General features: G+C 43.3%; 1 protein-coding gene across 4 annotated transcripts in view; it reads left to right on the forward strand.

Annotated features, from left to right (window-relative positions):
• SHISAL1 (shisa like 1) overlaps positions 1 to 18,349 on the forward strand; it is a 91,393-nt gene extending 73,044 nt beyond the window's left edge. For all 4 annotated transcript variants that reach the window (XM_088150571.1, XM_088150416.1, XM_088150477.1 and 1 more), the window contains exon 5: positions 15,308 to 18,349. In XM_088150571.1, the coding sequence (XP_088006697.1) occupies position 15,308 (1 nt within the window). In that variant the 3' untranslated portion in view covers positions 15,309 to 18,349. The remainder of the gene's footprint in view (positions 1 to 15,307) is intronic.
• The last annotated feature ends 5,364 nt before the right edge of the window (positions 18,350 to 23,713 follow it).

The raw sequence follows: 23,713 nt of genomic DNA on the forward strand, positions 1-23,713 counted from the left end.
CTATTCATCTTTTCTCTCCTAAGGTTGGTCAAAAGACGCACCACAAATTCTAGTAACTTTTTAAAAAATGTGGGCAGAGTTTTCTATTTATTTCCCCTTTCCCGCTGAGGTAATATTCAAGTTCTCATGAACTTCAGTAGAAGCCCTTTTTATCCCATGTTATCGCATCCTTTACAGCAGGAAAGGATTCTAGCTTTTGCCTTGAATTATGGCATCATTCAGCCATAATTGGGTCGTTCCACTGTGTGATTTCAGCTCAGTGTTGGCATACTGTCCTTAGCTCTCCCGTAAAAAATAATGGTGCTTGCTACACTCTACAATACTGTCTTCATTTTTTCCCGGTGCAAGCAACACTTTCATCATCCATGGGTAGGTCAAAAAAGTCAAAATGGCAGCCATGCCCATGCAGTCAAAGCCCCGCCCTTTTTTAATATGCATTGTGATGCACGTATAAAAGGGGAAGGGCTTCAATCATACGGTCACCATCTTGGCTTTTTTAAACCCCTCCCCACTTGTACATTTGATCTCATATTTTGGAACCAAAACAGGCTGAAGAAGGAGGAGTTGGACCGGCTGTGGCACGAGGACCGTTAAGAAAGATGTAGAACCACTTTAATGCGTGCAAAGTATTTCAGGTTGGAACCACTGCATACTCAGAAGCCCTGTTTTGACCTCCAAACAGTTGTTTTTGAATTTGAGGCTGGTTGTTCCTACCGAGCTAGCAGTGTTCCGGTCATTCCCGAAGTGTTTTGAGTTCAAAAGAGGCTGTTTCAAGCTTGGAATACTTCTGAAAGGGTTGAAATAGCAGCAGAAACCCTCCAGTGAGATCAGTCTGTTTCAAATTCAGGGCAGAGCATTTTGAACTTGAAAGTGAACTCCTTGAAATTGCTTACTTCTCATAGATAGGATTTACATCACGACAGACATTAAAAAAGGGCAGGGCTTCAATTGCAAGTTGGAGGCTACCACCTTAACTTCTTTACACATGCAGAGGCAGCTACTCCTGACCCAGAAACTATACAGTGGGACTTACTAATAGGCCTGTATAGGATTATATCATTGAAGCCTACTCTGCTGAAATCTGTGAGGGTAAATCCAGTAAAGCTATTAGTGTTCCGATGGCTTTTAATTAACATATAGAACACCAGCACAGAATTTTAATGTTCAGTGGATTTAAACATGCAAATAAGGCATTTATCAAACTTCTATAATGGGATTCAAATCTGGAGGGAAGCTGGTCCTCCTCCCCTCCCTTCTCCCCAGGTTCATTTTATAGAGTTCGGCAACTGGAACGGGCCAGGTCAGAGCCATCAGCATTGAAAGGAGATAGTTGGATTTGCTACCACCTTCAAAGATGGTGATGATAAAGCCTTTCCAAGATTCTGCAAAATAAGGAAAGGAGAGAAAATCCCTTTTCATTGAAACAGATTTCTTTTCGAGCATGCTTGGCACACACAACAGAGCTGTGTCTGTTTCAAAAACGATTTGGAAGAAACATCTGGATTCCCCTCAGGGCAACCCCTGTCCTTCAAGCTTCTTTCTTCTAACCAGAAGCCACCAAGGCTTGAGGAGCTGCCTTAAAGAGTCCTCAAAGCAGCGGGGTCCCTTTTCAGGCTTGGTGGAAGGTTGAAAAAAGTGGGGGCTGCTTTAATTAAGAGCAGAGAGGCGCCGTGTTCCTGCAGAGATGAGGTCCAGAGGGCTTCCAACCATGCACCACCCTTAACCAACTGCAACCAAATACAAAATGTTCTGGGAACCCAGAAAATGCATATTGCAACCAAACCCTTGCCAGTTTTTGAGTAAACAATTTGTTCTCTCTGCTTCGCAGTTTTAAAGGCTAATAATGCTTTAAGTACTGTCGTTGGCAGCACTCTCTTACCACATAACATAGTTTCTGATTCTGACTTGCTCTGGTTCCTCTCCACAGTAATGAAACGTCCTATGCACATTTTAGAAACAGTTCGCTTTTTCCCTGACAAGAATTCAGTGGCCAGTGCAGTAATGCTCTTTTTCCAGATCCAGATGAGAGGAGCATTGAAACTGGTAAAGGACCCTAAGCCAGCATGAGTACCATGAAGATTTCAGAGCATGCCTAAATAAAACCCAGGTTTCAGTGAGCGTTGCACCCCGTAGTAAAGCCTGTGAAATGGGTGCATTCTTTGAATATGTTCTTCCAAGCTATATCCCGAATGGCTTTTGAAATTGCTCCATTTTTTTTTTACCTTGAACTTGGGTGCTACACAACCTAGAACACATGCACTTGGGTGTTACATAGCCACGAACATATGCAAAGTTTTGCTGGTCCTCTGAGTGCTTGAGACAAGCACAAGTGATTTTCCCCCACTTAGCTTGGGATGCCTAAGTTCATCCCAGCATAGTGGCAAAAAGAGCTCCTATGCCAATGTGTTATAACTGCCCAGACTCCACTTAAAAAAATAAGCTCCTGTGTTATATTTCTTTTTATCCACAGGAAACGAGACCATCCCTTTCCCAAAACATAAATCCCTGTGAAAGTTTAATAATGAAAGCTTAAGGGTGTGCCCACAATGGGAAACATGTTTTGTTTCACGCTTGGTACAAAGCAACCCCCTTCAGAATGTTTCATTGGAGTGTTCAGAGTGGGCTGTATTCAGAGAGAACAAAACTCAAGATAGATTGAGAGTTCAGGCCATAGGGAAACACTAGGAACCCAGCATGAGCCCCTTGATTCCTTTTTTCACCCCAAAGCCAGAATAGTAGGTGGGGTGGTAGTCCATGCTGACTGCTACTTACCACCCAATTTACAGAAAAATTGGTCAAGGAGATGACTTTTTAATTTAAAAAACATTGATAACCCCCGTGGGAAATATTCTTAATGAAAACATTCCCAATTCCCTTGATTAGGTGGAAATAATAGCATGGACTTTCATCTGTCTACTAAGCTCATCCAAAGAGTGGGGAGGGGGGTTGCTTGTTGGGTTGGGTTTGAAGCCTGTCTGTTTCGCAATCTGCTTGAAGCTTGGACAAAAACCTATTGGAACACATGTGTTTTGTTTCATGCTGGGAACATTTGCAGTGGCCATTTTGTCCAGCCTTACTAAGGTCTTGACTATAGGTGATTCCAGTGTCCTGTGATTATTTTTTTCAACATTCACTGCCTGAAACCTGAAATAGATGCATAGTCCCCTTTCCACGCAGATGTGAGTAAACAAGCAGAAAAAATTATTACATGATAGCTCCAAACGGCGGGTGCCCCTGACAAATTTATTTATGTAAAATACCGATAGGCCTCTTGCTATCCAGAGGACATCACGTCTACACATCACTTCTTATTCCAGACTAAATACTTGGAAGTCTAAGATCATTTTTGCAGACATAAAATTAGCTCTGAGCTTCCTTTGGCCTAGGCCTGTTAACATTTATTGCAATGAATCTGAAAAGCATCTCTAAATGTGGATGAATTTCTGTGAATGTGGGTTTAGATTCACAGTGGAAACTCAGTTGAAGCAAGAAGGACTTTGCAACTCCTGTATGCAAATAGTTTTTATCTTTCATTTCACCTCTGCAAATACGATGCAGCCCGCCCTTCTCCCAGGAGCCCCCAGAGCAAAGGTGTTTGGAACTGCTGAGATGTTTTTGGTTGGAGCAGGCCATTGTACCTATTTATTTGCAGGAAAAATGTCTATAGTCAAAATATTATTCTAGCTGGGGCCTCTGGGATGTATCATATGTCCCCAGTTGCTTGGTACTAAAGTTTTATAGAGGAAGAAGGAAGAATAATTAAGTTCAACAACCATAATTTTGCCTTTGAAGCCGTAGCATGATTCTGGCGGCAAGTAGAGTTACGGACTAATTATAGCATTTTTTTTCTCTCAGTCTGGAAACCATATGAAAGCTGTGTGATCTGGAACAAAATTCTGTTAGGTACATTTCCACAACGCAAACCGAACACCAGCGCCCTTGGCTTCCAGTCTCAGAATAAAGCATCTGTGACTGAAAACAAGGCAGCCCCTTTCTGTCCTGCTCTGGGGCGATTTCTCCTACACATCTGCAAGATCTTGAGTTCACCAAGCCCCACAAATGGCGGACACGTAAAGAGGGCACATTTCTGGGAGAAAATTAAGCCCAGTTCTTGAACAATGGTGGATAATAAGCTGGCAGAGCAGAGAGAGTCAATGAACTAGACTTGTCGCAGACAAGACCGAGGAGAGCTTTCTGTTGAGAAGGCCTCGTGTGCTCTGACAACATCTGCTTCTCCAGGAGCTCTCAGATCTGAGAATAGCATTAGGCCCTGCAAACGAAGGCCAGAGCTGCTAGATGCCAGGTCTCCATGGCTGTCACGCTTGTCCAAGCTGCAAGTAATGCAACCAACCGTTGCTATTTTTTTTCCTGAGCATTCGGGAGTCAGCTTAGAAGCTCTCGAAAGTTGTGGTGGAATGGACTTATGAAGGCCAGGCTCAGGGAGATAAGCGTGTTCTTAGCCCCCAGCAGGAGTGTGGGAAGTTCAAGAAGATGAGGCTGGCACCTCCCTAAGGAATTCACGGTGTTGTGGCTGACTGGCTGGCTTGGGAACATGGGTTCAGTCTGGGGAGATTCTGTCTTGAGGTGGAAGCTAATAAACACAACAGAACTGTATTTGCATTGTCTCGTGGAGTTCTTTGGGCTGAACCTGACAAAAATTAAGGAATTAGCATGTACCAATGGCCGCAGATGTCGTAGCTGCAAGGCTTGGATCTCTGAGGATTAGTCTGAAGATTAGCTGCTGCTGGAGAAGCTGCTTGCCTGGTTAATTTAACCCTTGTTGTAATGCCTTCCCTGGCCAGTTACCTCTTCCCCTCAACCTCCGTTTTGGTTCCTTCTTTTCTCCCCTTCCTGGCAGCTGCCCATCTTCTTACCCCATGTCAGTCCTGTTTCTTTAACAAGGTTTTATTTGTTTTCTTCTTTTTGCTAAAAGGAGGAAATTGATTCATTGTTTGTTTGTTCAAATGATATACAGTAGTCTCCCCCCCTCCAACCAGGGACGTTTCTCTATGGTAAGAGTAGCTTCTGTGTGAGAGAGAATGGCTGGTTTGTGCAGATAAGTGAATCAGCTAAATGTATAAACGGAGTGCCTTATTTTACATGCAATTCAGCTGAATTTAATTTAATCTGAACAATATACGTGATTTTCTTTTTGTCTCGGGTCCTCCCTTTTTTGGGAGGGTGGACACAGAGATGCACAGCCATGTGTGTGTATAGTGGCGTCATGTACACCACCCATTTATTGACTGAAGAGTTTTGTCCTTCTAGAGTGGGCAATGCCAGAGGGACAGGTGAGGAAAGCTGGGCACTGTGTGGGATTTTTGCCTATGACGCCCCCCCCCCCCCGTCTTCTGTTGGGAAGAGGCATCATCTTCTATTTGGTGTCATCTCCCTAATGGATTAATCTTGTCCTGACCCCGTGGGGAGGCTCTCGCAGGCAGACAAGTGTTTGATGTATGTGGGCTGTCATTAAGAGAATTAACGGCTGCCTCTTCTCTTCCCTAAGAGGTGCTTCAGACCATCTTCTCTTTAGATGGCTTGAAACACCCCGTCCATTTGCAGGAAGGTCTCCCCAGTTGCATAACTTGTCCTCCAAGGCGCCGGAAAGAGTGTTGACAAGGTGGGCTGGTAACAAGGTCTCCTATTTTAGGAAGCTTTTACGCCTCTTTCGTCTCCGCTCTGGAGGAGTGGATTCTGTAGGGGAAACAATCTGGTTAAAAAACGCTGCTTAAGAAATTGAAAAGAGATTTCTGTAATCGCCATCTGCTCGTGCACATTCTCCTGGCCCGTCAAGACACGTGAAAGGTTATTTTTGCTTTCTGTGTGGATTGCAAGATGAAAAGCGGCTTTTGTGGAGAAGGCTCATTAATCCTGATAAAATCATGGGTCAGAAGATGAACTTCAAGAGATTCTCAGATGCCAACTTGCAGCAGTTAAATTGCAAATCACCAAAATACACCTTTGGGATGGAATGGGCCTCCAGCCTGTGTGTATTTCCCACAGCTTACAGCTGGCCATTTGTAAGAACATTCTTTCTTAATAGTTTGTGCTCCCACACAGACACCTTGGGGATATGTCAAGAAGGTCAAGATGCATTGCATGTAAAAAGGAGGTGGGGCTTTGATTACGGCAGCCACCATCTTGACTTCTGACACACACACACACACGGATATCCCCATTTCTATATCACCTTTCACTTTATTGCCTGCCCTTCAACTTTCCTGTACACGTTCTTTTGGTTTCAGTCAGTTGCCATCCTTCGTTACACCTGGCCTGCATGTAATCCATGCAATAACAGTTTCTTTCTTATTTGCTCCAGCCACAAAACTCGCTGGGCTGGTTAACCAGGGCTAACTCATCATCGACAGTTGACAGCCTCAATTTCCACAAGTAGCTTCCATAGGAAGCTTTCAAGCTTTCCAAGCTTTCATTACTCACACGTCATCTCTTCCAACATGAGATCCGAGTAGATCGTTTCCAGTGAAATTGGCGTCTGCATCTGCTAGTCATCAAGTCTTGGGAAGTTTAAGGGTGTAGAGGAACCACCTTGGAATCTCCTCCTCTTCAGAAAGACTTGAAGGTTGAAGAGGACTTTGCAAAGGGGTGTCTGCAGGGTGTGGTCAAAAAAGATGGCAGCTGGTGTGATTGAAACCACCTGTTTTCGATGTGTGTTGTGGGACCCACATAACAAATGGGCAGAGCTTCATCTCGCTGTTACGGCCACTATCTTGACTTTTTTGGCCATACCCCATGGACGCCCTTGGCCGCTTTTGAAGGAGAAGGTAAGTAATAGGAGGTGTCCTCACTTAGGCTCGTGCCACAGAGGCAAAGTGATGCTTTTCACTGAAGCCAAGAGGAACATACTCAGTTTTGTAAAAGCTCAATGCATGACCTCGGAGTTTCTCAGTGCAGAAGCTTCTCGATTTGGCAACATCATGCTGGAGAAGGCAGAGAGGCCGGCTCTCTGAAACAGCTTGCCCAACCTTCATCTAAGCGTGTGCTGGAGGAGGCGAGCAGGGCCTCTTCTCTGGCCTTGCGTTGGCAGGCAGGCCAGAAGAGGAGAGCAGGGCCTTCTAAGAACTTGTTTGCCAAAGCTTGGCTAGAAGTCCTCAGGGCTGTGGAGCAGACCCAAGTAGTGTCTCTTTGCTTTGTTTTTAGAAATGAGATGGCAAGCAGCTTTGAGTATATGCTTGCTCCAACCTTCAAAGTGGAGTGCCCTTCAAAAGATTTGCACAGCGTGAATATTTATTATTCGTTTATTGATTGGATTGATGTCCTGCCTTTCCTCCAGGAGCTCAAAGTGGTTCCCATGGGGGCCTTCCTACATTTCAGGCCCACAACAACATTCCTGCAAGTGGGTTGGACAGAGAGACTGTGACTGACTCAGTCACCCAGTGAACCTCCATGGCTGAGGGTAAACTTGAACCGGGGGGTCCCCCATCCTTCTCCAAGACTTTCACCACTATATCTCACTGGATGACGTTGTTCTGTTGGATAACCTAACCTCAGTCATCCAGATGTGGATTCTAGCAAGAAAGGAACTTCTTTTTTCAGGAATGTGAGTGAACTAAACCTCCTGGTGAAGCTCCTTCAAATATGAATAACGCAAGAGGTTGATGTGCTCACTCCTTATACCAGAATATCTTCTATAATTGATAAAGAAACTTGCAGCCTGGGATTATGGGAGCTGAACTCTTCATCGTATCATCCCTGGAAGAAAGAGGACGGTCTCATTTTCTGCTGAGAACTTTTAGCTGAACTCCCACCGCCTTGGATAAGAGAAGACACAGCTTGGGTACCGGCCTGTTGAAAAGACACAGAAAATGAAAAGGATCCTGCTGTCTGGCTGTCTCTGTCATAAAAAATCTTGACAATCCCGATAAGGCTCCAGAGAGGCCATGTAGCAGATCAGAGTTTATGGCTTTACCAAATCCAGTTACTAACCTTAGGCTAAACTCTTCTGTGTCCTTGATTACAAATTGATTCCTGTTTTCTAAGATGACATTTTAATTTTTTATTATTATTATTATTATTATTATTATTATTATTATTATTATTATTATTATTATTTTCCTATCTGTTTCTTAGGTTCATTTACTCTGGTGACATTACTCCAAAGCACTCTGGCAGTGTTAATAAAAGATGTGTCCCCCCTCCTTCCCCCCCACCCCCTTCACGTGCATGTGTAAGAAACACATTCCCTATTTTATGGAAGAGAGGAGGGGGTGAACTCCGTTTTAAAAGAACACGCCAGGCATTAGAAAAATCAGTACATAAACTTATCAGTGGCGGCTTATGGATTTTGAAAGGAACAAATCCATTATGCTTCTGCATAAATGGAGTATTGAACCTGAGATTCTGAAATCTCCCATTTTGAGTCTCAGTTTCTATTCTAAAACTGGCTATAATTCAGTGCATAGTTTTGCATTTTTAAGTGAACACCTGTGGTACTTACAAATGTGCAGTGGGGATGGAACCATCACCAGACCTCGTAATCCCGCTTCTTCTGATTTAATCATAGAAAAGCTTATATGGGGAGCATTTATGCACACCCGAAGTGAACTGGTCAAGGGTCTCCCTCGAGCCAGGCTTGGCCCTTAATGACCCCAAATCCCCTGAGTTTTCCTGGCAAGGCTGAGGTTAGGCTTTGCTGTGGCCTCCTTGCAAGATGTCTTCAGAACCAGCCAGTTCAGCCTGCGCTCTCCCCTCCAAGTCCTGGCCAAGCCTGACCCTGCTTAGCTTCCAAACCCAGACAGGCGCTGCCCCTTGCTGATAGGTGATAGACCCACAAAACAAAATTATTCCTTGCAGGAACATTTATAAAGGTTTCCATTCAGTGAGCTTTTAAGCAAATGTAGTTGCTATGATTTTGTACGTGTTAACTTGTTTTGACTGTTTTGTGTGCTTCAGTCAATCTTTATACATGATGGCATGTTGTATTATAAGTATGTGTGTTTGTCTGTGTGTATAATACAATTTAGCCCACTTTTCATGATTCAGCTGCTTTTGTTACTAGGTAAGGTCTGCCATCTCTCTGTCTAATCTTCAAGTAGTTCTTCCCAATGTAGCCTACAAACCCTGGCAGTCTCCCATCCAGGAACTAACCAGGCCTACTCCTACTTAGCCTCCCAAGCCAGCCCAGGACAGTGAGATGCTGCCACCTGCTGGGGCATGTCTAGAACAGAAGCAGGGACAGAAATCTTGCCAGGGGTTTGGCTACTGATGGAAGCATCCTTGCTCCAGGAGGGTTCATGTGGACATCCTGTTCAGGTCCTGAACTTCTCACCCTCCTTGTAGAAATAACCCACAGAAGACATTTCTGCTGCGAAATCAGCTTTGGAAAGCCCTGACTGGCAGGCGTACAGATTTTGGAGGTGAGGTCTAGTTGCCCAAGTGTTTCTCTGGGCATGAATCTAGAACTCAACACTTCCTTGTGCATTAAAAATGATGCCCCGAAACAAAGCTTATCCCACAATGTAGTGTAGTGAATCAATGTAGTGATTCTTTCGTAATGCAGCCTGGTGAAATGAGTCATCTCTGGAACATGGCTGCTCTTGTGTTCATCAAAAAATATCAACAATGTACTGGAGAACTTTAAAAAAAAACCTCCTAAGTGATCACCTCTTCCATGAGTGGAGCAATTGAAAGTTGCAATTTTCCTTTTTCTGGAAGAGGAGATGCCACCTAATCTCTCGCGGGCATAGCTTTCCCCTCCTCCCCCACTGTTGGTGATATGAGAGTGTTCTGGTGCCAGTTCTGGTAGATGGGAGTCTGCACTGGGCCGGTCTGTAAGGGAGCTGTCGGTCATCAGCTTCTGAAAAATGGCACAGGAAATCAGATATTCATGTATCCTGTTTAATTCTTGCCAATCAAAACACTTCGGAGCCCCAGGCAAGGAGCCTGTGCGCTGCTGATGGACATAGGGAATGCTCAGTTGTGACGGTCACACCACATGCAGAATAGCTGCAAATAATTTTGTGTTGTCGTTTCCTGCTACTGGTCCAATCCCATCTCCATTGAGTTGAGTTGACCGCTGGTGGCTTCATGGACATGTCTGTTAGGTCTTTTGGCAACGGGAAAGAAGCGGTTTGCTGCTTCCTTCTCCTGAGATGATTTTTTCATTTTCCAGTCTAGCCTCCAGCCCTGAAATTTCCTTGAGGACATTTCCTCCCGTCCAAGTTAGAGTTTTTTGGAGTCAGCTCCACTCCAAAGCCAGCCAGTGTAAGGATCCTAAGGCCTGTGTCAAAACACGTCTTCAGAAAATGAAGTAAGAAGTTCCCGATGAAACGTTCTTCCACCCCCTACAAAATCACACAGATCACTTAGTCATCAAAAGCAAAGGAGGCTATATTTCAGTTGAGGCTTAATAAAATAAATGTGTTTTGTGAAATGCTGTATTTGGGGGTTATTCTCACTGCTGGCCTTTGGGATAAAATTGTGTAAATAAATATTGTCATGCGGCAATTTGGAAACCAAGCGGAGTCGGTGGCGTCCATAAGAAACGACTGCAGTGTCAAAGTGATGACCTCATCTCACAAATGCTGCGATTAGGGATGTGGGGCCTGACACCAGATGCAAAGACACGCGTTGCAGCGCTTGTGCGATGATGTCACACCTTTGTGATCATTGCCCCATCTTGCTCTCCCCCACCTTAGGGACCTCCAAGGACTTTCTCTGCCTCTGGATAAGTTATGAGCATCAGGGAAAGTAGAGTTTTATAAGACAGAGGTCTTAGTTGAGAGCAGCTGAAAGACTAGCTTTATCTCCAACAGTCCCCATCCAGATTTGACGTCCACTTCATACTGGCTGTTTTATTTTGTTTTTTTAATCAGTGCCAACAATAGAATAAAGCATTCATCCTATCAAACAAGCATTTATGAGCCCGGGAATGGATGGTGAAAAGCTTAGCCAGCTCACCGGGTCATCTAAATATGGCTAAGAAGACATTATCCGTAGAAGACCTGCATTCAGAGTGGTGAAGCTGGGGCCAGCTACCATACCGGACTGCCAACATCCAGAGGACTGTTAGAAAGCTCTGAGTGACCTACCTTACTAGGGTCTCAGGAAATAGGACCCGTCACATGGTGTGCTTCCAAAAGATTGTCAAAGTTATTGTAGAAGGAGAGCTGTGATAGTCTATGGCAGTGTTGTCCAAACTTGGCCACTTTAAGATGAGTGGACTTCAACTCCCAGAATTCCCCAGCCAGCATGGCTGGCTGGGGAATTCTGGGAGTTGAAGTCCACTCATCTTAAAGTGGCCAAGTTTGGACAACACTGGTCTATGGGGATAAAAAAATCAGGAGGCATCTGGGAGCACTAATGCATTTTAGTCGTAAGCTGCATAAGTTTCGTGAGGTGCAGCTTTTTAATAAAAGCTAATGCTTTTTAATAACCTTTTTTAGTTGGGAAAGGGGCCACCGGGCTCCTGATTTTTTACAACAATTGAGTATCTAACCTTCTTTTAAGACTACCATTTCAGAACACATACTTGGTATCTTTTTATTGAACAAGACTCTGCCGTGAATTGGAACACCTCCAGCTTTAAAGTGACACTTCGCCCTTCTTAAAACCCAACTACGTTTCATGTCTTTTCCAATCGTACATCTGAGAATGTAAATCTAAATCCGTCATACCAAAAAATAGTGGAATCGTTTTCCCGTCAGCGGCTTCCCCTCTAAAAACGATCTTTGCGGCAAACGCCTTTTGCAAACCCTGTGGCGCAGCAGACTCGGTGTGCAAACGCGCATCTTTGGGAGCAGACAGCCTGTGGCAGTAGCCAGTTGCGCAGAGATGATAGTCAAAATACCATCTCCCCCTCTGCCAAACCAGCGGGCAGAACCCTTTCCATGGCATTCAGCGGCGCTCTGAGCACCCTGTAGCCGATCCGTCTCTTTCCCGAGGCATCTAAACATCTGATGTTCAATTACAGCAAATCTGGGAGTTGTTTAAAAGCTGTTGCTTTGCTCTGTTTTGTTTTGCCTTGTTTTAATTTGATAGTAAACCTGGAAACCAGCCCGGCGGTCTTCCAAGACGGCAGCCGACAACCACTGAATTTCAAAAGGAGAGCGTTAGTCATTCGGTCCTTTGCTTTCGAAAGCTCTCCAGAGGCAGCTGAACGGGTTAATTTCGTTTTCGCTTCGCATTTGAAAAGAGGAAGCGTTAATTTAAATGTATAAATGCAGATGAAATGGGCAAGCCGGCCTGGTTATTCTCTGGACCCTTTTTGGAGGGACCTTGCCCTTGCTTCTTCAGGTTGTGAGAATAATCGCCTTCCGAAGTCAGTCCTTCTCTGGATGTGACTGGTGAAAGACGCAAGTCAGCTTGTGGCCTCCTACGCTTTCTGCAGGGAGCCCGGAAGACCTGAAGAACATCAGCTGATGTGGAAGGAGCAATAGGACCCCAGCGCCCTGCCTGTAATTGTTGGGTGTCTCCCTTTGGGTGGTAGAGAATATGTGTAGCTTGCAGGGGGTCTGGAGGGGAGGGGGCCCAAATCTGCAGGATGGCACGCATGCCATCCTGCTCTAAGCCTTGCTGTGCTTCTCTTCTACAGGGAGATGTGAGGAAGAGATGGACATTGTGGGAGGAGGGTAGTGTTAAATCCATAATGGCAAAGCAGTCAGGAGGAGTCTGATTGCACTTTTTCCGACTAACACATTTTAGGAAAAGGCAGAAGCAGAGAGCGGCTAGACTGATGCAGGTCTTCTGGGCATTCAATGAATTGAGCTGCAGGTCCCCAAAGTGTCTGCCTTTTCATAAAAATTGTTAGAAAAGGAAATAGATGGAATAATGGTCATGGCCTTCTTTTCAGAGCAACTCTCTTGATTAACATTTAAGCCTCAATTTGATATATTAATAAGCACCCCCCCCCCCGAAGACCTTTCTTATCCACACACAGAACAACCTGAGTCTTTTTTCCAAGATGTTAAGTTCTGGTTTAATTAGCTTCTCAGAGTGGACTTTATATTTGGCATGAAATGACTAAAAATGCTAAAAGATTATTTGTTTCTGCATTCCAACGAGGTCAGTTTGTATTTATTTTGTAATAATATGCACTTTTTTACTAAGCAGAGTGCCAGATTCGCCGGCCTAAAGAGACAACAGCCTCAGTCTAGCTCAGTCTAGCAAATACTTCTGCGTTGTATCCCTCCCACGGTTTTGTGGAAGAACATTTATCCTTGTCCTGCAATTTCAAGAGATTAGACCCAAGATTATATCATCTCAGGGAAAACCTAGCCAAAGTATAAGGTGTTATGTTTGTTTGGTGGTTTATCAACGTTTCCCTGTTTGCCAGGTGAGAACGCCCTTAAGGAATGCAGTTTCTTCTAATGCCCTGTGGGCACCTGGTCATCTGCAGAAGAGGACAACCGATGCCATTTGCATCACAGCCTCACAACACCAACTCATATCCCTTTGGGCAGTATTGTCCAAATTTGGCCACTTTAAGATGAGTGGACTTCAACTCCCAGAATTTGAAGTCCACTCATCTTAAAGTGGCCAAGTTTGGACAACACTGCCTTTGGGATTTGTGTTAGGATGACACACAACAGATGGGGCTTCAGTCACATAGTTGCAGCCACCATCTTGACTTTTTTGACCCCCCAAGATGCCCTGCGGAACACCTCTCTAGAATGGATTTTCACATTCAAGGTTCACTATGGAACCATTATGTCCCGCTCTCTAAAATGTTATTTTTAAAAAAGCGTGTTTGAAAAAAGATTGTCAAATGGATGTCAGGAACCTGCACCTCCTTCGATGAAATAAATTCATTATTTCAAAACCCTCTTCCTTGCTCCCTTACCCAAGTCAGGCGCTGTGTTCCTGGTTGTACCTTGTTGGCTTAAGCCAGTGTTTCTCAACCTCGGCAACTTTAAGACTGCTGGCTGGGGAATTCTGGGAGTTGAAGTCCACTCGTCTTAAAGTTGCCGAGGTTGAGAAACACTGGCTTAAGCACCTATCTGAATGAAATCCTTTCTCCTCGCTGTTGCTGAGTTGGTATGATCTGTATCACTTCAGCTCGTAGGCGGGGTGGAGCTCACCTACAATCTAGCACCCCAATCTCCCATAGGAATGTGGTCTCAAGAAGCGTTCCATCAGACAAGTCTACACCATACATATTCATAACCATAATCAGCTCCTCCATGAGATCCAAGGTTCCTTGTCTGGTGGTCATCAAGATCCCTCTACAGTTTGCATATTTCTACCTTAAAGGTGGCCTTCTAGAGAAGAACAGTGAGACGCATGAAATAGTTAACTGCTTGGTTAATCTTCAAGTGAAGATTGACTCCTGGTAACTTCATGGATTGCATCCATGTTGGGGTTTTTTTTAAAAAAAAAAGCTATATGGAAATAGTTTTGCCGTCTTCCTGGATGGATGGATGGATGGATGGATGGATGGATGGATGGATGGATGGATGGATGGATTTTAACTTTCCAATCTAGCCTACCCCCCTGACATTCCCTTATGGTTTTCCATGACTTTTTTTTACAGAGTTTGGGACCAGGTGTATCGGTTTGCCCTTACTGGTTTTTGGTGGGGGATGTGTTCGGCTCCCCTTCCCCAATGGGTACCATGTCCTTGACTGTGTATTTTGTCTCTTTATTTTAACCTCATGTTTTAAATCTATTCTGCAAGCCATCTAGAGTCACTTCATGACTGAGACAACAGACAGACAGACAGATAGTTTTTAATTTTGCTCTATTTTCCATGCATTATATTTAGCTGTTTTTAATACTGTTAGGAAGCTGGGAGAAGTGATAAAATAGGCTAAGATAGGTAAAACAAAAATAACTTAAGCTTAAATTTTGTCCTGTCCAGTCCACTCAGAAGTACAGGTAGTTCCCAGGTTAGGAACGCCCGGGTTACAGGTGACCCATAGTTAAGAATGAGGCCTATTGTAAAGTTTGAGTTAAATACACAATGATTTGAGTTAAATATAGAATGGTTTGAGTTCATTACACAATACTACTTATACAGTATTATACAATAATTCTATTCCGGCTTACATACAAATTCGACTTAAGGACAGACCTTGGGAACAGAACTCATTCTTGAACTGGGGAATACCTGTATTATGAACTGAATCCAATGAAGCTTGTTCCCAAGTGAACAAGGGAACCAACATAAAAAACGTGCAGCTGTGGTGTGTTATTGTATACACAGGAAATTAACACGCAAGGGGTATTCACATTCCGTAGTTCCATTTTGTTAGTGGCAAACCAGAACAAGAAGTCTAGAAAAAAAATGAGATTTTTTTTTAAGCATCCAGGACGTGAAGGATTGCTTACAGTGATTTTCTCTGTTTTCCAGAAAAGAGAATATTTTGACGTGCCTCAAGATGGGAGAGGTAAGATTACAGCCCAAGAAGAGCAGCTTTGTCTGAAAAGCACAATGGGAAGTTCTTGAACGTTTAGGAAAATGACTCCAAGGAGATGGGTTAGTCGAATCTCCACCATGTTAAGTGATGGTGTCCAGAGATCTTGGTGAGGCAATGTTACCTAAGCGATACCTTGGAGACCCAAGACATCCATCCTGGAAGAAGAGAGAATTTGAGGAAATACCACGCCCGTGGAAATCCAACCTAGGATGAAAATATACTACACTACCAACCGTTGGCCGATACGCTTCTTTTTCCTCCCCGTTCATTAAATCCCCATTGGAGCCAACTTGTAAGGATCGAAATAAGAATGTGACTTTTCCCCAAAGTTCTTTAGTGAATATTGTCACAGCAGGCTAGACGTAGGTTGGCTTAATTTTTTCTGTCTTCACAGTTTTCCTCCTTTGGGAGATGGATAAGAGAAAAGCTATAATCTGAAGTGGGGAAAAGTATTATTTTGATGGGCGAAAAAGTAGCGACCTTGCATTTCAGTTTCTGAGCACACCGAAGTGGCCTCTCTTACTTGCGCAGATGGGGAATTGGGAAAAGAGCATCTCTTTGTCCTGACCCCAACTGGAAAAATCAAAGAAAAATGGAAACACTTGTAATAAGTGAAAGCAATAAAGCAGCTGCTTCCTGCCCAGTCGGGCCATTATCCCATTTGTTCATGTAAGCTATCTCTTGCCCGTTAGCTGACCTTAATCATTATTAATAGTCCCTCAGGAACCTCATGATGTCCTTCTGACTAGAACCACAGCGATTCCTTGTTAAGGATCGGGACTCTGGGCAAACTGCATTCTGAAAGAAGTTGGTCAAGAGAAGGACTATCCTTTGGAGAAAGGCATTGTTGGTGGTTTCCATTGGGCATGACCATTTCCATCGAGCAACTTAACAAATCAGTATTGGAAGAGCAACTCAGTTTAGCAGATTACGGTTAGGTTTTTACTGGAAATGTCTGGTTTTTTTCCATCAGCGTAAGCCTTTTGCCCTTTGTACTGAGAAATATTGATCGTTTTCCTGCAGAATAGAGTAACTGGCAGAAGAGGAATACAGAATTAGGATTACACACACACACACACACACACACATATTGTATGCTTTGGGTTGATCCAAGAAAGAGTGTAAAGAACAGCCTTTCATTGAGATATCTTGGCTTGTAGGCAAAGGTCGGGCAGTTCCTCCCAGGAAAGAACATTTTCTCTTGCCCCATGCCACGCAGCGGTCCCGCCTTCACGCTTGAACCAGGAGCTTGCTCAGATTGTCTCGCTTTTCCATTCCTTGCAGAGATCCTGGGGAAGTAGCTACAGGAGAATCATTTCTCTCCTAGAGGCACTGCGTACTTCCTCACTCTTGTAGGAGTGCTGGCCTGAGCAGCGCTCCTCCATCTCCGTCTTGGTACGCTCCTAGGGTGGCCCTTGCCACTGGGTGTTTTATTTACCCCATAGCCCATGTTTTCCAACAAATAGCAGACACGTTTTCACACCAGCGGTTTCTTTCCACACCTGACCTTTCTTCTAGCAAAGAAATGCCCTGAAGCTAAGGATTTGCATCAGAGGAAGGAGAAGCAAAGGCCCACTTTCAAGCGGGGATTGCATCAACTTCTATACGGTTGATGGATTACGCGGTTTGACTCGCATGTCCGGATGCGTTGTTAGGATTTATCTCTTAACGTTTCTTTAGAATTCAAGCAGATTTAAAGTCGTACGTGTGACTTTGCTGAATTAATTTGGGTGATGTAATCATTTTAAGCAGCTTTGGCCTCCAGAAGCATATCCGCGCTCCCATCAAAAACGACCTGCGGCCAGGTCAGTGGGCTTCTTACGCAGTCTTAACTGTGGTGAAGGATGCTTATTTAAATTGGACTTGCAAATCCTTCCCACCATTTGGCTTAGTGATAAAAATTAAGCGCCCTAGAGATGTAAGAACAAATGCCACCACAGATTTCTAAACCGGCTCCCACCCTTGAGAGTTGGCAGTCTGAATACTGCGTGCCAAATCTCGCAAATACTTTTCTCCCATTCAGCCGTGCAAGTAGGAAGCGTCCTTCCGTTTCGTCGGCGGCCTTTGCGGGAGGCAAGAATTTGAGAAACTCAAGAAACGGGTGGTTTGAGTACAGCTGCTGAAATACTAGAAGCCACGGGCATCGCAGGGGCTGGGCGCGTTGTGACACCATCACGCAAATGGCATGAATTATATGATGTACAATGGTATATATGACATTAAGAGACCTGGGTCAGAAGGCAGAGAGTGAATAAAGCGTAGACCATACCCCACAACCAGGAATATCAGCATAAATTGTGTGAAACAGCCAAATAACAAATGAGACAGTTTGTATAAATTGTGCAAATCACAGAACTGAAATGGCCTGTAGTATATTTTGATTTATTTTACAGTAAGTAATAGAGGCCTGACAGTTAAGCTTAATCATATTACAGAGACAGATTGGTTGGGCAATACGGTACTGCATTTCAATTTAAGTCACATTTTCAGCAAATACCATTTACCTAGCAGATGTTCACTGAAACAAGTTACTTTCTGTATATATATCCACCTGGCTTTCTTCCAAATTAACGCTTTAGAAACTGTAGGTTTAAAAAAAAAAAAAAAGATCTATTTTAATTGTGAAGTTAAAATTGTCAGAGATCTTTGTGAAAAGCTTGTGTTTATGAAGGAATTTGTATTAGATAATGATTTGTGTGACTCACTGTACTTTGTAAGGGTTTATTTCCCTTTGGGAATTGTGTGTTTTTAACGAGCAGTTTTATGCTTCTAGTTTATGTATGTTGTAACTGGTGTGTTGTTGTTTTTTGACTCCCTGCAAGGAATAGATTGAAATTTGATAGATAATAACTCTCTAAATTTTTCATATTGCCTACAATATTTGCATATGTTAACAAAACCCATACTGTATTAGAACAGTTTACCTATGGTGTTAATAAAATAAAAAATCGCCCTTTATTTTAGCTGAACGTTGGCTCATGTCTGAGATGAACAACTCACCTGGCCTTAAATTTAGTGCTGCATTTCAAGCGTGGGTCTTTATCCCACATTGTTTGCTGTCTGCACTGTTGGAGCATAGGGTAGTCATCAACAAAAGCATCAAATGCTCCACCAGGACGACCCGGGACTCGGAATCCAAGGTTCGGGGAGTTTTACACATATTCTTGAGATGTTCTCCCGTTGCAGGTCAAGGTGCCACAGTTGTGAACAGTCTGTCAGACCTCAGGAGGAGATGTTGCGAATTAGCAGGTCGGTGGGAATCCTTATTAGCCCGTGATGAACTTTCCAAAGCTGAAATCATTCGTCAGTTTGTGCCAAAGTTAGTATCTGCTCCTCTCTTCTGAAATGCATGGCAAGCTTTATTCGCTGCAGTTTCCCAACTCCTGGAATTCCCCAGACAGTAGCTGATTTAGGGCAGATATTTGTCAATTGGTGACAGGCGTCCAACCCAAACATAACATACAAAAGAGGAGGACAAGAGTCAAAGAAGTAATTTTTAAAAATTGCAGAAGCAACATACATCATTGTAACATTATACTCCTGCTGACATCCATGTTAACGTCTAGCACTTGGGTTCGCAAGTTCCTGTATTCTGGAAGCATATACCGTAGGCATCCTTCACGCAAACAGAAAACAAGTGAAGTGAAGTCCAATTCCTGAAAGATTGCATTACCACTTTATTGATCATTTCTGTTTCCAATTGTTCTGATTGATTGATTGATTGATTGATTGATTGATTGATTATTAAAGTAGAACTCTACTTGGAAGAGGATGGCTGAAGGGGAGATCACCACCTTCAACCTGAGAGCCTGTGTTGTGCGGTGGTGAAGGAGATCCAGGATCAAGTCGACCCTTGGCCATGGAAGCTTTGGATTTGGGTCAATTACTTTCAGTTTAACCTAGCTCACGGGGTCCTTGTAATAAAATGAGGAGAGACTTTGGCTAAGCCTTGCATCCCTTGCAGGGAAGGAGGAGGAGAAGGAGACAGGCATGATGTGATGGAAGGAAGGAAGGACAGGATTCCTGAATACCAAGGGGGAAGGGCTGGGAGCTCCATGGGGAAGGAAACGGGGGCTGTGTGGTGACCCTCAGCCACAGAAACTCACTGGGAGGCTGTACCAGCAACTGTCTAAGTCCAGACTATCTCACGGGGTTGTGAGACACAGTAGGGAGCCCTGGAGATGGCCTGGAAGGGAATATTCAGAAGCCGTTAGAGAAAGTAAGCCGTTAGCTACATCTAGTCTACCTTGTAGACATGGTGTAGCTCTGAGAGGAATGGCATGATGTCCATAGAAGGAGAAGAAGATTCTCAACATGAAATAAGAACATTTCCTCTGCTAATAACGTGGCTCCATGGGGCATCTTAGGGGGGGAGGGGGGATCAAAATCTGCAAGATGGCAGATGGAGTATTGCAATCAAAGCCCCACTCCTTTCGTTTGCCTGTACAAAAGGGCTGGGACTTTGATCACAACGTCATGCCTGTCAGCTTTTTCACACCTGTAAATCACGTCCTGTGAAATGCAAGCGAAAATGAGAGACGGGAACCAGAAGGAATGGCTCTTCCCTTCTTTTGACCTTCCTGCTCACAGAGCGTACCGATGCTCCTTCCAGAGTAGAAATAGTTTATGAACCTCACTAAGAAATGGTATCATTTTCTGTGACCTTTATAACAGACAGAAATCACTGGAGCTTGGTTCCCCAAGCCACTTAAATAGCTGAAGCTTTTCCAACTGTCAAATACTCGTCCTTCTCGGAGAGGCTAATAATTTCTGCAAAATAAACTGCTAGCATTTGACAACTTTCCTCCAGGCAATTGTCTATCTCCTTTGAAAGAGGCAATTAAAAGAAGGTGGAAAATGTTTTTCTTTCACCAAAACCACTTAATAAACCTCATAGGTGGTTATACCAATAATCATAGAATCATAGGGCTTGGAGGTCTCCTGGTTCAGCCCAGGACAGGAGTCCTCAGAGCGTCCCAGTGCAATGGCTGTCCAACCTTTGCTTGAACACCTCCAGTGACGAAGCCCCGACGACTCCAGGAGGGAGGCTGTTCTGCTGCTTCGTTGCTCCCACAGTCAGGAAATTCCCCCTTATTTTGAGCTTGGATCTTCCTCTGCAAAGCTTCCACCCATTGCTTCTTGTCCTACTCTTGGGAGCTCTGGAGAACACATCCACACCTTCTTCCCTATGACAGCAATTCCAGGAGCAGAAGACTGTTTACCTTGTAGCCTTCTCTTTAGGCTAAACATACCACCTCTTTTAACTGTTCTTCATAGGATTTAGCCCTCCCATCATCTGTGTTGCCCTCTTTCCAGTTCCTCAGCACCCTTCTTTAATTGTGACAATCGCAACCTGTTATAACTTAAATAATACATTAACTATCAATAAGGAAATAGATACATGAATTGCATGCAACTTTCAATACAGTTAAAAGCAAATTTTGTTTTCCATTTTTCTTAGAGGCTTTCTGCAAACAAAAATGTTTGCTATTTCTTTTGTAACATGCTTGCAGTTGGTCAGTTCAGCTGTTTTAATTAAGATATTTTATTTGAGCCCTCTTGTGTCATACGATATGGCAGAAGTCAGTGTTTCCAGACGGGGGGCTCCCTGGCATGAGTTTGCTTAGTGAGGCAGTTGCCAAACATATTTATTTAATTAATTGGTTAAGCATGTCCAGAATCTCAGAGAATCACTTCGTGTGTATGTGTGTGTGTGTGTAATTTTATTGACCATTACAATTAAAAAGATAAGAAATAATACAAATGTAAAAAAAGAAAAGAATAAAAAGAAAAAATAGAAAGTGCAGGAAAGAAAGAAGAAAAGGAAGGAAGGAAGGAAGGAAGGAAGGAAGGAAGGAAGGAAGGAAGGAAGGAAGGAAGGAAGGAAGGAAGGAAGGAAGGAAGGAAGGAAGGAAGGAGAATGCTTTCCCCTCCATAACATCAAGTATAAACAATTTTAGTAACTTACCACCTTCTCTTAAGATACAACAAATAATCTCTTCTTCCTATTTCCCATCTCTTATCTATAGACAAATCTTAAAAGCCTCATTGTTCAGTCCTGATCAGCAAAAGTCTGTTAAGGGGTACTGGAGAAAACAACAATTTTAACCTTGATCAAATAAACCATCTTTATATGCCTTCCCTTTACTTTTAACAATCTTGATCCTTAATCCCCTCAAGTAATGTCCTAGATCCTGATTTCATCTCATTTTTTCTTTGTCCCTTCTCACAAATGCTTCAAAACATTGTAAATCCAATATAGGAGAGTTATCCAGGTCACTGATTTGGTTCGGTAAGTCATCAGCTGGTTTCATCGGTATATCCAGTATAGCATCTCCTTCCACATTTCAAGTTAAATACACAATTATTCGAGTTAAATGCACAACGGTTCAAGTTCATTACACAGTACTACTTATACAGTATTATACTGTTCAGACTTACATACAAATTCGACTTAAGGACAGACCTTGGGAACGGAACTTGTTCTTAAATTGGGGACCACCTGTATGCAAGCTCTGTGTCCATAAGAGCGCTGTACCGGAGTTTGACTTGTGATGATGTTCCCTCCTCTCCCAGAGCTCAAAACCCACTGGAGACCACTGTTTTGTGGTCTCCACATGAGGAGCAACTGTCTGGAGCACTTGTGGGTGATCTCAAGTCCTCTCCTTGCTTCTTCATTCCGCCACAGTCGTCAGTTTGCCATTTCTCCCCCGGAAGTCAATCTCGGGGAATCACTTCTGTCTTGGCAATCTGGCTAAAATTTCATTTTTAAAAAATATAAATATATACACGTTTGAGGCAATGGGGAGCATGGGCCAGTAAGGTCACACACCTAATTTGTGTCCTTTGCACAAGGACATCACACATGACATCAGTGTGGCTTTTCCTGAATGCATACAGTGACCCCCTCGTATGTGGAATATAATACGGAAGTTGATTAAGCAGGGAGGGGAGAACTATTTCAGAAAGTTTGCAGAACACAACACAAATAACCCCTCTCACTGCAAGCTGCCTCCGGAAGACTCCCTTCAATCTGAGCATTTTATTTCTTTAATTCTTTTTACAATGGATAGGCTGCCTTAGCCTACCATACTATTGGACAGCTTATAAAATGAATGCTAAAAAGTACAAAACCTAATAAAGTCCAGAAAACACACACACTTTTAGCCCAGCTGAAAGCCAAAACACCACCCAGGGGGTCCATCACCCACGGGGACCCAAGGCCAGGTCTTGAGGCCTTCTTTAAATACGATCAGGGGGTGGCATACAAATCTCAGGGTGAATGTTGTTCCAGAGGGCATACGAATCGAGCCCCCAAATCGTGGGATTACAGTGTCCCGTTTGTTTCTTAGTCATCTCCTTTCAAATGGAGCAACACCATCACAGATGATCTTTCACCGGGACAATCAACGGTGTGGCTTTTCCAGAGCAAGAATCAAGAAAATAAGGTAAGAATTGTCACCTGCAAACGTGGTTGGTGGGATCCCGTTAAGGGCTGGTGGCTTCAGGGTTCTTATTTTCTAAATGGGCAGTTAAGCGCTTTGTTGGAGCTTTTGAGGAGAGCAAAAAACCACCATGGATGATTTTCTTCAACAGTGGAGGCCATGAAACCAGGAGGGTTACCCACAGGGGAAAGCTCTATCCTCATCTCGTCACTTTTTTCAGTTCACGCAGTGTCTTTTAAAATGAAATTTAAATATTTGTTTATTTTACATATTTATGAAAGCGTTAAACCATGCAGAGTCTCCCAAATTCAAATTTGTTATATTTCAAGACGAGCACTGGAAACCCTTCCAATCATAACCATCTACATACGAAAACTATGAGTGAAGCAAGGAAATGATTACATTTATAGCACCAAATTCTAATATCCTTATAAACTGAAATCTATTTAAGGAAAAACTACCAGAGAGATTATGACTGACATCAATATTAAAACTCTATAGATGAATATATTAAAATTAATATATAAGACAATAAATATGCTATCATAAACATATTAAAAGAGGGTAAATATTCTATCCTGTTTATAAAAAGAATAAAAATGAATGTAGTGAAATATTATGCTGTGCTAATGGGCAGTAACAACATCGTTAGAAGATCAAACAGAAATACAGATTAGATAGCAAAAGTTAAACAAACACCAGTTTCAAAATGTCCCAAGTAGAACAGCAGCTTTGCATCAAGGATTCAGAAATTTATCTTCAGTTGCTGCCTTCCCTAAAAGCAACCATAGATTATGAATGACTCTCATGTGGAAAAAAAATCTCATATTAATCCTGGACTGGAGACTAAGTTAATTACAGCAACCTTTGCCTTCAACGATCAAATTTCATACT

The sequence above is a fragment of the Python bivittatus genome, unplaced genomic scaffold, assembly GCF_059951505.1.
Source record: "Python bivittatus isolate LINGU-HERP-01145 unplaced genomic scaffold, Pbiv_v1 ctg000010_np1212, whole genome shotgun sequence".
NCBI classification, from domain to species: domain Eukaryota; kingdom Metazoa; phylum Chordata; class Lepidosauria; order Squamata; family Pythonidae; genus Python; species Python bivittatus.